Genomic DNA, 14,471 nt, shown 5'->3' with positions numbered 1-14,471 from the left:
ATTGAAATTGGGTTCTTAAATGTGACATACAACATCAAATAAATATATATTCTTACCAAACAAGACATACCAGATGAAAAATCAAAGAGACAGCATTCAGGACAACAGTTCACTAGTAAATGCTGTCTATACCTCTACTCACAGATGGAATAACACACATTCATACCCCAAATGATGTCTAGTATGACCCTCTAGAAATCTCAGACAGGCCACACCATTTCTTAAGGGTAGATTACCATATAATGAGTGAATTAAATGTATTTGGAAGTTTTCTTACACATATTTTCAGAAATAAAATTGGAGGGTGGAGGGAATTTTTTCATATAACATCTATTATTACCCAAAAGAACATTAGTGTCCTACTCACCACAGTTGGAAATGGCTTTGATAACAGAACTCTGCTTTGGAGTTGAAAAATATTTCCTTTAGGATAAACTTAAAAAAAGGGTGGGGGGGGCACCTGTGTGGCTCAGTTGGTTAAGTGTCTGACTCTTAATTTTGGTTCAGGTCATGATCTCACCGTTCATGAGATCAAGCCTGGTGTCAGGCTCTATACAGACAGTGCGGAACCTGCTTGGGATTCTGTCTCCCTCTCTCTCTGCTCTTCCCCCACTTGCATGCACGTGCTCTCTCTCAAAATAAACTTAAAAAAAAAAAAGGAAGAAAAATATTTCCTTTAGGATTATGAAAATAAGCAAGCATTCACCAAATGTTTTCATACATGATACTGAACAGGACGGCATGTTTTGCTATTAGAAACCTATGCACTGAAGAACAAAGAAATCCCAAAAACTGTTTCCATAACTCAGTAAGTATGCAACAGTTACATTTAAAATGTACACAATCAAGAATTGTCTGGTATTTCAAAAAAGTTTACCGTGAGTTGAGAGATAAGTTTACAACAAAAGCCATCTTTGTAATTACGAACTACAGAGCCCTTAAATTTTCTTTCCCAAATGTCTATTTCTCAATTTCCTTCTAGTTTATTTTTTTAATGTTTATTTATTTTTGAGAGAGACAGAGAGAGAGAGAGAGAGACAGCACAAGTGGGGGGAGGAGTAGAGAGAGAGGAAGACACAGAATCCGAAGCAGGCTCCAGGCTCTGAGCTGTCAGCACAAAGCCCAACGCAGAGCTCAAACTCATGAACCACGAGATCATGACCTGAGCCAAAGTCGGATGCTTAATCGACAGAGCCACCCAGGTACCCTTCAGTTTCCTTCTAGTTTAAAGTAGGAAGTTATTGTTTCATAGTTAAGTGTTCATCTTCTGTTAGCCTCACTCAAGTTGATTAGGTAAAAAGATCTAGTTTTGTGCTTTAATATGAACCACTTGAAATGTTTTGGAGGAAAGTTGGCCATTCTCAACATTCAGTTGGCTTCACTGAAGAAAGACTGGTTTATTTTTATATTATTATTTCAGTTGGGGGAGAGGAGAGACACAATGGCAACTGACATTAGTAGCCATCTAACTAAACCACCTGTCAGCTAAGGAAAATGCTTATTTTGGCAATAATGTTCCCTAAAGAAAGCAAATGTGTTGCCACGGTTGAGCCTAGAACAAGTATTTCCTTCAGGACTCTGATAATTAAATGGTTCCAAAATGTTTTATCACTTTTCAATAGGTCTGTATGCCTCCCTTAAGGAAGTACTTTTCGAGTAAGACATAACCATTCTGCAAATCTTGCCTTGGCTCAACTTACAGATGTGTATCTTTTTAGATATGAAATTAGGCTATTCCAGAGAATGGATACCCTCTCCCTTCCTATACCACCACGAGTTAAACCTGTTGAACAGACTCAACTAAGAACGCCAAAAAACCTTGGCTATGAGCAACAAAAGAAGCAGGCCTTGGAATCTGACATTTACTTGGTGCCCAGGCCACTGGCCAGCTGCCACCTGGGCCCCTGAGCTGCTAGAAGGCAACCTGTGGTCGCTTCAGCCCTGCTCCTCAAGACAGCCCTATACCCAGAAGTATCCACATAGAGGGCTCAAGGAGTCCTAGATGGGCATAAGAAGTATTCCTCTGGACGCAGAATGAGCCAAACCCACCTTTACACAAGCAGGAAAAATGTTTATCACCAAGAACTCCAGATCAATCACTTACCAAACATTGTCATTTTGCTACACCACAGTGCCCAAAGCAGTAGTTTGGTTATCAGACAGAAATTTTTAAAAACCCAAAAACCAAAACAACAACAAAAACAACAACACACAGCTTTAAGCCCCTCCCCCAAACAAAATCACAGTCTTTTTCATGTATTAGTTTGAAATCGGAACCTTAGGAACCTGTTTCTTACAAGTCAAAAATGATCCAGTATTGGCTGTTTCATATGGTTTAATCCAACAGTTTTAGGAGATCTGAAAGCTTTGGTGCATCTAGGACATCACAGTGCTGTTTGTAGAACACTGTGGCCTTGATAGAACCCTGTGTTCTATAGGGTTAACTGCAGCAGAGAATCTAGGAAAATTTCAACTAGCAGAATATTATATATGTGTGCGACATAAAACCACAAACATGTGACCCCCAAAGGATTTTGCTGATCAAAATCCTGTTAAATATAAACTTAGTAACAACCTCCACTCGGCTTGTGTTTAAAACATGACAGCAGCCACCACAGGGGACCTATGTAGAAGATGGCTTAGACTGCTCTTCATACAAAAATGGTTAGGGGAGCGGGGGAGGGAAGTCGGGAGGCAGGGTAAGGGGCATAGAAAGCAGAATAAGGGAATGCCTGCAAGGCTTAGAGGAGTCTTCGGGGATCTATAGGAAAAACAGAATCCCTGATCCCAGCTTTACTGGAGAAGATTTGGCTCCCTAGGGTTCTGCTTTGCCACAGCCTGCAGGCCTCCGAGCTATTGACAGTTGGAACTTAAGACAGACTTCCCAAGAAAGCTGCATCACAGGAGCAAGGCCAAGCGCCTGGAGCATGAACACTTTTTTCCACCCTAAGTCCTCAGCCTGCAGCCAACCCAGTGATCCAATCAGGCAATCAAAAATGCCCATTCTTGAAGTCATCTGTGAACAGAATATTGATCAGCCCCATTCAGGTGCCCCTTCTCCCTCCAGAAACCCGATACCTATAATGCAGACTCAGCATATGCTCTCACCATTAAAAACAGGATGCTGTCTACTTCCATTCTGCTTTCATTACTGCTAGGGTTATTACATGTTTTTATTTAATAAACCTTCATCAGTTCAAATGAAGGGCTGTTATTAGTTGTGCTAACAGCCAAATGATAATGCTCCAGAGAGATATCAGTGCTTGTTGGTGCATTAGCAAAGAGAGGAGAAGGGCTGAGGTCAAGCATGTGTCAATGTAAATGAGGTGATATTAGGTAGTAAAGGCTTAATGCAATAGACTGCCGGGGAGCTAATGGAATTTACAGGATGCAGCAAATGAGATGAAGTTATTGATAAGTGAATGAGCGGAGGGGTGGCCTGTAAGATAAAGTGCTGTCAAAGAAAAGCCCATTTACTTGTGAATTTCTTCTTTAAACTATCTTCACAACTATCTTAGAAAACAAAAGTCACAAGAGATCAAATGTGACTTCTGATTTTAACAAAGAGCTCATCCTACCACTGCTATGACACATAGACTTGGTTTAAAAGCATACCATTCGACTAAGCTCTTTCTTAAGTCTTCTTTGGGGATCCCCCCAACTTCTTGGTTTTCGTTTTTTCTTAAACATCAGGGCCTTCTACCACAAATAATTCCCAAAATTTAAGCAGAAATCTTTGGGGGTTTTTTCCTCTTATCAAGTAGGGGTGGTCAGATCTAAGATATTCCATAAGCCCAAGTCTAAAAGAATGACAGTATCTGAGAAATGAAATGTTGAGTTTTCTATTACAAGAGACATTTAAAGGCTGTCAGGACTGGAGTCCTACCCCAATTTCACAGATTAAGGAAAAAAAAAAAAAAAAAAAAGAGTGAGGCCTAAGGCCCAGGAATGTATTTTTCTTAACCTTTATTTTATTTTTAATTCCCAATTATAAAAATACATGATCAAGAAAACTCAAAAAACACAAAATCCCAAAGGAAAAAGATGGTCCACATTTCACTACTCAGGTAAAATATGTTTTAATCTGATTCCTTCCAAACGATTTCCATACAAAGTTTTGAAAAAGTATTATTATTTTTAAATAGGCTTTTTCCATTTGGCAATACATTGGGAACATCTGCCCATTACCAAATATATTTTTAGCATTCATACTACTCCATAAAATGAATATTCCCCAAATGATTTAAACCACTTCCCCATACAAAGTAGTTGCTATATTCTTTTACTTTCACAAATCTTTCTGTGATAATTATCCTTGTATAGATTTTTTATCACATAATTAAAATGCTTAACTCTTACCATTCTAGAAGTAGAATTCCAAGTCCAAAGTAATGCACATATTTAGGGCTTCTGATACATAATGCCAAATTTGGAGCCTTATTTGTTCTAAATCAACTTACAACAGATCAGTTCATAATTACTTTCCTGATGAAATTAAACATACCTAACACCTTAAGTGAAAGTTAAAATGTCAATTGCTTATGGGCAAGATTGTGCGCGCGCACACACACACACACACACACACACACACACACACACCCCCAATGGGGAGCCTGGGTGGCTCAGATGGTTAAGCGTCTGACTCTTGGTGTCAGCTCAGGTTATGATCTCAAAGTTTTTGAGTCCAAGCCCCACATCAGGCTCTGTGCTGACAGCACAAAGCCTGCTTGGGATTCTCTGTCTCCCTCTCTGCCCCTCCCCTGCTCTGTCTGTCTGTCTCTCTCGCTCTCTCAAAATAAATACATAAACTTAAAAAAAAAAATCCTTCTTTGTGCCTAATCTAATGGTCCCTCCAATTCTCAGTTCCCATCAGTGCTCCATAAAGACAGTACTAAATCCTAGGTTCCTACTCCAAAATACAAGGGAAGAGACCACTAGGAAAGACATCCTCATTTGACAAGGGTCCCAAAGCCACTTACTTCTGTCATCTTTTTGTTATTCTGGGACAAGAACAAGTTACAGAACAATTATCTTAGGAGTTGGCAAAGGAGGTCTCTGAGAGTCACGTCAGGCTCACACTTCAATCAAGACAAATTCCCAATCCATTAGAAATGCCCAGCACTTACACAATTCTTTACTAACATCAACTGTTAAAATCCCACAAAGGAATGTGAGAGGAAGAGCTAGGAACAACAAGTAATTAGTACTGGGATAAATCCCAGAGAAAACATACTTCAACAAGCTCCTATCTGGTCAAGCCAGGCAAAAGCTACTGATCCACCTTCCCCAGTCATTGTCAAGTTGAGATAGAGGGCTCCCATCAACATGCGTGGTCACCTGCAGCTACTTATACATATATAGGGTCCCCATCTGGCCACACAATGACCAAACAGAAACCTGTTTGAGGAAGTCCATATGTGAGGCTGAAACCTGGAATATGACAGAGGAGGTCAGCAAAGGCCTCGTGTATTATTCCTGCCTTAGTTTATTCCTCATACGGGGCGAAAGTATATAAAAGGGCATGTGCACACAGGTGATCTGATTAATGCATTAGTGATGGCAGCACCAGGAGAGAGAGAAAGACTTCTCGGTATAAACAAGTCCCAGATGATAGATGACCGCTTTTCTCTTACCTGGCACTTTGTCATAGTGATGATGACGCTACTTACACCTTCTTAAATTTGTCTATTGCCTTATATTTTACAAAGCACTGTAACCTTACCAAATTTCACTTTTATTCTCACAGCATGTCTACAATCTAGATAGGGTATTTGTAGATCCACCCTAGAGAAGAGAATACTACATAACAGAGAGAGACAGTGATTTGTCTAAGCTCGCCGAACTAGGGAGTTGTTGAGTCAGGACTAGAATTAAGAACGTCTGGCTTCCAAATCCATTCTGTCTGCACTACACCACCGATGTACGTAGCCACCACTCGTCAGTAAGTACATCTGTGCTCCAATTTCAACCCATGAAATCCCAATGCAATTCCAATAAGAAACCACAGGAAGAAAGCAGCAGGCAGAGCACCAAGAAGGCAGCCCCGAAGAGTTCAAGTCCACCCAAACCTGGAGAGCATCTAATTTAACCACTCAACACCATTCCTACTGACCAAATAATCAGGCTATAAAATCAGAGTAAGGGCCCAATACTTGTCAGCCCTACCCAAAACCTGCAACAGAGGATGGCAACAAAGCAACTTCACACTACAGTATTTCTACAAAAACGTACCAATCACTGTGCAAAGTCTGTCTTGTGCAAATACAGTAAAACCTTGGTTTGTGAGCACAATTCCTTCTGGAAACATGCTTATAATCCAAAGCACTTTTATATCAAAGCGGATTTCAAGAACCACTGGCTCAGTTGTGATCGTGTGACACTCAGCATCACGTACGACTCATACTGCAAGACATCACTCATTGATCAAGTTAAAATTTATTAGAAATGTTTGCTCATCTTGCAGTACACTCACAGAACAAGTAACTCACAGTCCAAGGTTTTACTAGTACTTGGTTTCTAACCCCTCAAAACTGGTATCAAAAGACATCAAAGACAACTAGTTTTACTCTGTTAAGTGGCATAGGGTATACCCGAGATCTACAGTTCCACATTTATCTGTACAATGGAATCACCTGAAGAATGTCAAATTACTGAAGGTAGTGTACCACCATCAGAGACTTCAATGTCATCAGTGTAGGGTGGGACCTGGGCTTTAGATTTCTTCAAGAAGGTCCCTAATGTGCAGAGTTTGGGAATCACTGCCCTACAGCCAAGCGAGTCAACTGAAAACTGCTGAACCTTATGAGGTTTAGTGTAATATAACAAAATTTCTATTTGCTTTAAAATAAAAGAGGCAAAGAAAAGCAGATAAAAGAACAAAGTAAAAGGGAAGGAAAGCTAATACAATGACCGGGTGCTTTTCAAACAGTGTGCTACCCTAGCCTTCAAAAACAAATATAAATAAAAAAGGGCATTGGACACGAACACAAATAATTGTTTACAAGCCCTGTGCTTTTACTCTCCAGGAAAAAAATAAAGCTGCCACATTAGGCCTACTCATTTAATTTTAGACAACTACCAAGATTTCTTGTTTAATACCTTTATTTTCAGCTCTTCCTAAACCTTTCTGAAAAGATCAGATGTAGGCGTTTGAAGGCCTGAAGGGGTCCCAAATGCAGCTAGAAGCAGCTATAGCTGACCACCTTATTTATAGAGCAAACCATACTACCCTACCTCCATCCCCAATTTTCCTGATCCCCACTTTCTTGTTATGCTCATCGTGATATGAGACTCTTTATTTGTTCACTGTCTCTCCCTATTAGCATGTAAGCTCCTTCAAGGTTAAGGGCACACATTCAGATATATTTCCCAGCAACCGGAAGTCATCGACAATGGCATCATACCATTCTTTGTTAAGTCTACCAAAACATGTGCCCGATTCTTTCCTGTTATTAGTACAGAATATTGGCAATGGTCTTTCAAAGCAATATTCTACACTAGAAATAGATGGGCTTAATGGTGGCTATTTCATTATTGATCACGGATATATTTTTTAACGTGTAGAGAAATCTATATGGAATATTGAAACATTTTTGCAGTCACTTACCACTTTCAGGTTAAGTCCAATAAGTTCACTAGAATGTTCCAGCTCTCGATATTTATAGAGTTTTCACCTCAATACCATTCCCACAGTCATAATGAGAAAAAACCGTCCTGGGAGATCTTAGAAACTCTCAGATCAGACGAAAGGGATGTACACTTTGCCCCCTTTTTCTTTCTTGTGCATTAATCATTTGATAGTAGATGCATGATCACCCCTTCCCTGCCCATAATATGAGAAAAGAAGAATTTGTCTATTTGCTAATGACACAGTTCTAATGGCAGCATAAAGAACAAGCTCGCTGGTCCACTGGTCCTGCCATCTAAGCACTGACAGAAAAAAATAGCTTAACATCAACTACTTTATAACACTACAATCAACATTATTGATAAGTACCCTCCAATAGTGAACTGGCTTATATCTACTTACAATACTAGCAGAAAAACACACTTAGTTACCTAAGAGTCGATTCTGCAACAAACTGATCCTAGATAGTTTACTGACAAATTGCATTGCTATGAACATATCGTTGAAGTAAGCCAAAAAGGTGATTGACACAGAATCTGAAATTTGCCCATGTCAAATCCCAAATATATGGGAAAGAACTTTAGGGTCCTGATCATCCTTCTGTGCATGTGTTAGATCAGACTAGCCTTGTTTTCAGAGAAAAATCTTTTTTTTTTAAGATTTTATTTTTAAGTAATCTTTACACCCAACGTGGGGCTTAAACTCACAACCCTGACATCAAGCTCCACCAACTGAGCCAGCCAGGCACCCGTTTTCAGAGAAAAATCTTATCTAGGCCTGCAGGAACTCCTTGGACTACATAAAATGTGGGGTAGTCTTTCATTTAGATAGATGTCCATTTAAGGGAAGAAGGAATCCATAATGCCTAACCTAGCCAGCCCTACTCCAACTCTCAACAGTTCAGAACAAGTCCACTTCCGAACACTTTGCGAACTTCTCATGTGGGAGCAATCACCATTATCCTTCTTACAGTATCCATTAAAGTAATCAATTCACTATAAATAACATTTCTAAGCACTTACTGTGTATACTGCGTGTACTTTATATAAATAGCTTAGTATCTCATTTAATCCCTTCAACAATCCTTGGGAGTAGATGTAATTCTCAACTCCCAACTTTCGGCAGGGTCAAAGAATTAGCCCCAAGTGATCCAGCTAGTAAAAGTCAAAGCCAGGACCCAAACACAGGTCCATCTGACCCACACTAACATTCACGACCTTGATTGTTATACAACTAATGCGAAGGCTCTTGTAAGCTGAAACCATTAGAAGTATATTTTTATTATAGGAGCTTAGAAAACCATGAGATTAAACTGCTGCCTTACTCCCTTTATGCCCGATGTGGCCACATTTTCAGTGTAAGTGATATAATTCCACCATACTATTCTCTCAAAGCACGTGGGATTCTCTGGGCGGAAGGCAACTACATAAATCTAAGTAGTTATTATAATAATCCTTATCTTAGTACACAGCTATGATTTTTTAAAAAAACTATAAATAGAAAAACAAGAGACATCCAAAATCTCTACAATCTCAGGAAGACTTAAAAATGAAAAAAATGTAGTCCCAGGCCTTGTGACGGTCAGCTCAAGTGGTTCAAAACTACCCACACTGGCTCAGTTTCCACTGATTGAATGCAATTATGAGTCGACTTCTATGGGTTGATAAATCAGAACTTGGGTAAGTGGTTTTCAAAGCTCATCTGTGCAGTTTTCGTGTGATGCAGACTTCCACGTAAATTTTCCTTTAAAAAAGTTCATAAAAATATTAACTATCATCAAATACCTTCCTGGTTAGCTCATGCCACTGGGAAGAAGCTGCTGTTCTTATATTAATAATTCTTCCCGGAATTAATCAGTCATTGTACATTAGAACCAGCAGCTGGAGTGTTCTGAGTGATAATGAAACCTGTAACAAGGCATCTTCAGCCGTCTTTTCAAGACAATAAGGGAATTAAAATTTCAATTTAAATGCAGAGGTTTGAAACACGCTTCACTGGCAAAATTACTTCAATTAATGTGAGTGGAATACAAAGGACAGACTGCAGAAATGTGATGCAGCAACCAGAAATTATGTCATTAATGTGCTTGCATCAACCCAGCACAATGACTGCAGAGGTCTAATTCAAACCATACATATCGCAAAGCTACAGGCTACAATATTAATCAAGTCTCTGATTTCAATGTGACGGATGCAGGCTTCTTGTTGGACCACTTTGAGCCTTTCATGAGCTAACAGCAGCTGTTTACCTTGAAGAAGGAAACAAAAGGCCATGCCTATTTGCAGACAGTCCCTGTCATGACAATTTAATTATTTTAGGCAATACTCAGGTTATCATATCAAAAGAAGAAATAGATATCCCATCTAGAGGCCAAGTCTCTAGCTATCAGCCCAGTGTGACAGTGAAGTAGCAATTGCAGGAGCGGACAAGGGCCATGGGTCACCACTGATTTATTTACTCTGGATTTATGAACCGGAGTAGGGATTACACTCCTGGGTGTCTGCACCTGCCTTACAACGGAAATGCAAAATCTTTTGATAAACAGATCCAAGGAAATCGGAGAGTTTTGAAAGACTTGATTTTTTGTCTTCACTTTCCTATGACGTCTTTTAGCAAGCATGTTTCATTTTGACCCTCGAGATGCCTTAAGTAGATTTTACTTCTAATAGCACATAGCCACGGGGAAAGGAAATGTGAGTATTTTTTCACATCAAGTCCAATGAAAGAGCAATTATAGCCCTTACTATCCACTCATATACAAAAGGCCAAATTGAAGGAAATTTCCAACCTTTTAAGCACACCTTTAATCCTACCTTCATGAAATCTTCATTGTACATTAGGATGCTCCAGCTCCTCAGATCATACAAAGCAACTACCTCGTCGGAAAAATGGAGAGCACATCAGAAACCCATCTCTCATAGGGTCACTGTCAGAATTAAATGCGTTAACAAATGGGCTTCTTAAATGTAATGACATAGCGAATACTCAGTACGTATTGGCTGCTAGTGTAATTATTGTTTTTTGTTGTTCACTCAAATATTGCTAAAGGGAAAGGCTGGAAACTGGAAGACTTTGTCATTAAGACAAACACCAAACCCAAAGAAAAAATCAGACCAGAGCCCCTAGAGACGAAACACCTCTTTCCTCTATTAAAGTCTTTCACATGGTTACCCATCTGGCTAACGATCTGTGAACCCTGACTATATGAGGCCCAAGGTGCTCAGCACAAGGCAGACAAAAATAAATAAGATATAGCCCTTGCCCTCAATGACCTACCATACAAACAAAAGCAATTGTATTACAAGGAAGTACATGCAGCTTATGGAAACAAACAAACAAACAAAAAAAGGCATCTACTCAGGTCAAGTATTCTCAACCACGATAAAAACAAATGCCTAATTTTTTGGAAAAAGCACCTAATCACCTGGGACATTCAGAGAGCTAAAGAAATCTGAGCTAAGCCCTAAATAAATAAATAAATAAATAAATAAATAAATAAATAAATCATTTTCCAGGCAGACAGGACTGGGATTAGATTCAGGAACATATGATCAATTAAACATCTATCACATCCCTTCATCACTAACAAATAACTAAAAATTGTTATTAATAAAGCGCCACTGTTTTAAAAAATATGATAGCCAGCAATAAGATATATTTAATACCTCTAAGGAACATATTACTAAGCATTATTATATAGAGCATAAATGAAGATCTCAATAAATGAGGTCTATCCTGTTCACTGAAAGACTCGGTAATATGAAGATGAAATGCTTACAATGAATCAGTCTCATGACGCTTCTTGCAGAATGTGACAAGCTGATACTAAAATTCATACGGAAGAGTAAAGGGCCAAGAATAGAACAGACAGTTCTGTCTGTTTTGACAAGCAAGGTGAGGGAACGTCTCCACCTGCTATCAAGCTATATCATAAAATAACGGTAATTAAAACAGCATGGTTTCAGTGCAGATATAGACAAGACCAATTAATAAAAATGAAGAGCTCAGAAACAGACCCATGCATACGTGAAAACTTGGTATGTGACCAAGATGGCATTAGAAGTCAGTAGGAAATAAATTTAGCAAATGGTTGGAGCTAAGTGGCTTTTTACATAGAAGATAAAATTAGATCCCGAGTTTATACCATATACGGAAACAGAGTCCAAATGAATTAAAGAAGACATAGTAGATTCTCTAGAGGACACTGGGATAGAAAAAAATTTTTCTTAAAAATCAGATAAAGGAAAAAAGAAAGAAATCTTACCACATTAAATTTCAAAACTTCTTTGTAACAAAGGGCTTCATAAAGCATAAATATATACCACTAACTAGGAGAAGATATTTCAAATACCTCTGACAAAATATTAGTGTCCATTATATATAAACAATGACAAACAGGGAAAAAAAAGGAACTTCTGGGCAACACAGCTCATATACTCACTCCTTTCTGGAGGTAAATGCTCCTCCTTCCCACCCCACTCCTCCCAACCACATGATTTTAGTTAGAACTGACAATCATAGTATTCAAGCTGGCCCAATCTGGACCCTATCCATGTTTTCTTTGGGGGGGGGGGAGGGTGGGTTAAGTTTATTTATTTATTTTTGAGAGAAAGAGAGTACACAAGAGGGGGAGGAGCAGAGAGAGAGAGGGAGACACAGAATCCGAAGCAGGCTCCAGGCACCGAGCTGTCAGCAAAGAGCCCAACATGGGGCTCGAACCCATGAACCGTGAGATCATGACCTGAGCTAAAGTCGGATGCTTAACTGACTGAGCCACCCACGCACCCCTGTCCCTGCACGTTTTAATTACAAGAAATTTTCCTCCGCAAAGCTGGAAAGACGTTGGCCACAGCCCACACCCTTTCTCCTCCCCCAAACACCCAAACCCCACCCACTTGTGAAAGCAACAGTCTGCAAGAGGACACTGAGGACAACAGGCAGAGAGACCACACAGGTGGCATTCCACATCTCCTCCTGTCCTGTTAGCTGACTGGTTACAGCGACTGCTTACTGTTTACTCCTATCATACACCAGGTTTCAATATATGACAGAATATCACAGCGTATCTCACATCTTAGCAACCGAATTCCCTTAACAGGTTCTCATGAAGGACTTACAGCGTAATTCTTTTTGAAAATCTAAATTGGAACCATTTGGAAGATTTATCCTGCTTCTCCCACCGAGTCGTCTCAGTGTTTTTTTCAGTGTTACAGCGAATCTAACTCAGTGAAACAAAGACAGGGGACTCTCACCTACTGTGGAAAAGAGGAACCAAATGCAGTCACCTGCTATGGAGGGCTTCTGTAGTCCCCAGACAGCTCGAGTAACACGGCAGTGGGGTGGTCATGTGGAAAGCGGCGGGGGGGCGGGGGTGGGGGGGTAGATAGAGCAGCCCTCTAAGAGCCACCAGCCCTGGGAAAGTTAGGACTGTTAGGAAATAGGATGTGTATTATTTTTTATTCATCTTCTTGACACTCAGCACATGCACCACCAGTAACAACATTCTCTGAATTTTCATTTCTAATTCAAAAAGTAACAGAATGGGAGCGTCCAGCTGGCTCAGTCAGTAGAGCATGTGACTCTTGATCTCAGGGCTGGGAGTTTGAGCCCCATGCTGGGTGTAGAGCTTACTTTAAAAAAAACAAAAAAAGTAACAGAATGACTCAGAGGCTAAAGGCTAGTCTGTGGAGTATGCTTGCTTGACAAAGTCGCTTCCAGAATTATTGCTCCAAAATTATTTTCTTGCTCTTCGGTTTAAAGGAAAAAACAAAGCCCTCACATAACAATCCCTTCAAAGAATTTGTGGAACGTGAAGTCCGTAAATATCCTTAAGTTGTCTCTCATACAGATTTCATTCTTTAAAATGGGATTCATTAGGGGTGCCTGTCTGGCTCAGTTGGTAGAGCATGCAACTCGTGATCTTGGGGTTGTGAGTTAAAGTCCCACATTGGACATGGAGCCTACTTTAAAAAAGTAAGTAAATAAAAAATAAAATAAAATAGGATTCATTAGCCACCTTTCTCTGAAATTCAAACATCTTCATTACCATGCCAACGTGATCTAGGTACCAGTTTCTTACCATTACGCACCTTGCCATTGTTCCAAAGGCAGATAACGCATAAAAAATCGCCTACCACTTCAAACACTGAAATTAGGAAGAGAACCGGTCAGGCTTCACCTACAAGGGCTTGTGAATCCCAAGAGGCGGTCTGTAATGTGCTACGTGAAAGACAGCATTCAGAGAACAAGAGCAAGGGCTTTCCTATCTTAGCAGAAATGACCGTTCGCACAGGCAGCTCTCTCACCAGCATGTCGGTGGCACTGAGATAGTGCTTGCTGGCCATGCACTGTTCCAGCTTCTGAGGCACTTGCTTGATATTCTCAATTTCATCCAGCAGGTTCAGGACATGCTTGTGTTCAATTCCTTCAATCCACAATTTCCGGAGCTCATCCCGTTTACAGTGCAACAGCATCTTGCAAGAAAGCAGATTCTCTTTCACCTACAATAAACAGATTCAACCTTGGGTCAGTCCAGAGTCTTGCCATCCTAAACCTATAATCTGGTTAGTACTTTTCACTACCAGTGTCACTAGAAGTAACAGTTCCCAATTCCCCCTCCCACTAGTTCCCGGTGGTTGGCTGGCTTGCAAAATTCTAATCCTGGTTCTGACACTGACTCGCATGGATGGGGGTCTCCACCTCTGTGTGTATCTGCTCCCCTGTGAAATGAGAAAACTACTCCTAACCTACCTTTGAGTGAATCTGGAAGAAGCTACTTAGGATATACAGCACTCTGAAGACAGGAAGAACCCACGGATGTTAAACTATCTAAAAGGGAATGACT

General features: G+C 40.0%; 1 protein-coding gene across 5 annotated transcripts in view; it reads right to left on the bottom strand.

The window, feature by feature from the left end:
* EXOC4 (exocyst complex component 4) overlaps positions 1–14,471 on the bottom strand; it is a 750,505-nt gene that overhangs the window by 702,413 nt on the left and 33,621 nt on the right. For all 5 annotated transcript variants that reach the window (XR_006198787.1, XM_042925097.1, XM_042925116.1 and 2 more), the window contains exon 3: positions 13,933–14,127. Coding sequence is in view for 4 of the 5 variants with exons in the window: in XM_042925097.1 (XP_042781031.1) it covers positions 13,933–14,127 (195 nt within the window). In the remaining variant the exon portion in view is untranslated. The remainder of the gene's footprint in view (positions 1–13,932; positions 14,128–14,471) is intronic.

This window comes from Panthera leo, chromosome A2 (assembly GCF_018350215.1).
Source record: "Panthera leo isolate Ple1 chromosome A2, P.leo_Ple1_pat1.1, whole genome shotgun sequence".
Classification (NCBI taxonomy): domain Eukaryota; kingdom Metazoa; phylum Chordata; class Mammalia; order Carnivora; family Felidae; genus Panthera; species Panthera leo.
The sequence above is the reverse complement of the archived record's forward strand: the minus strand, read 5'-3'. Positions and strand labels throughout refer to the sequence as shown.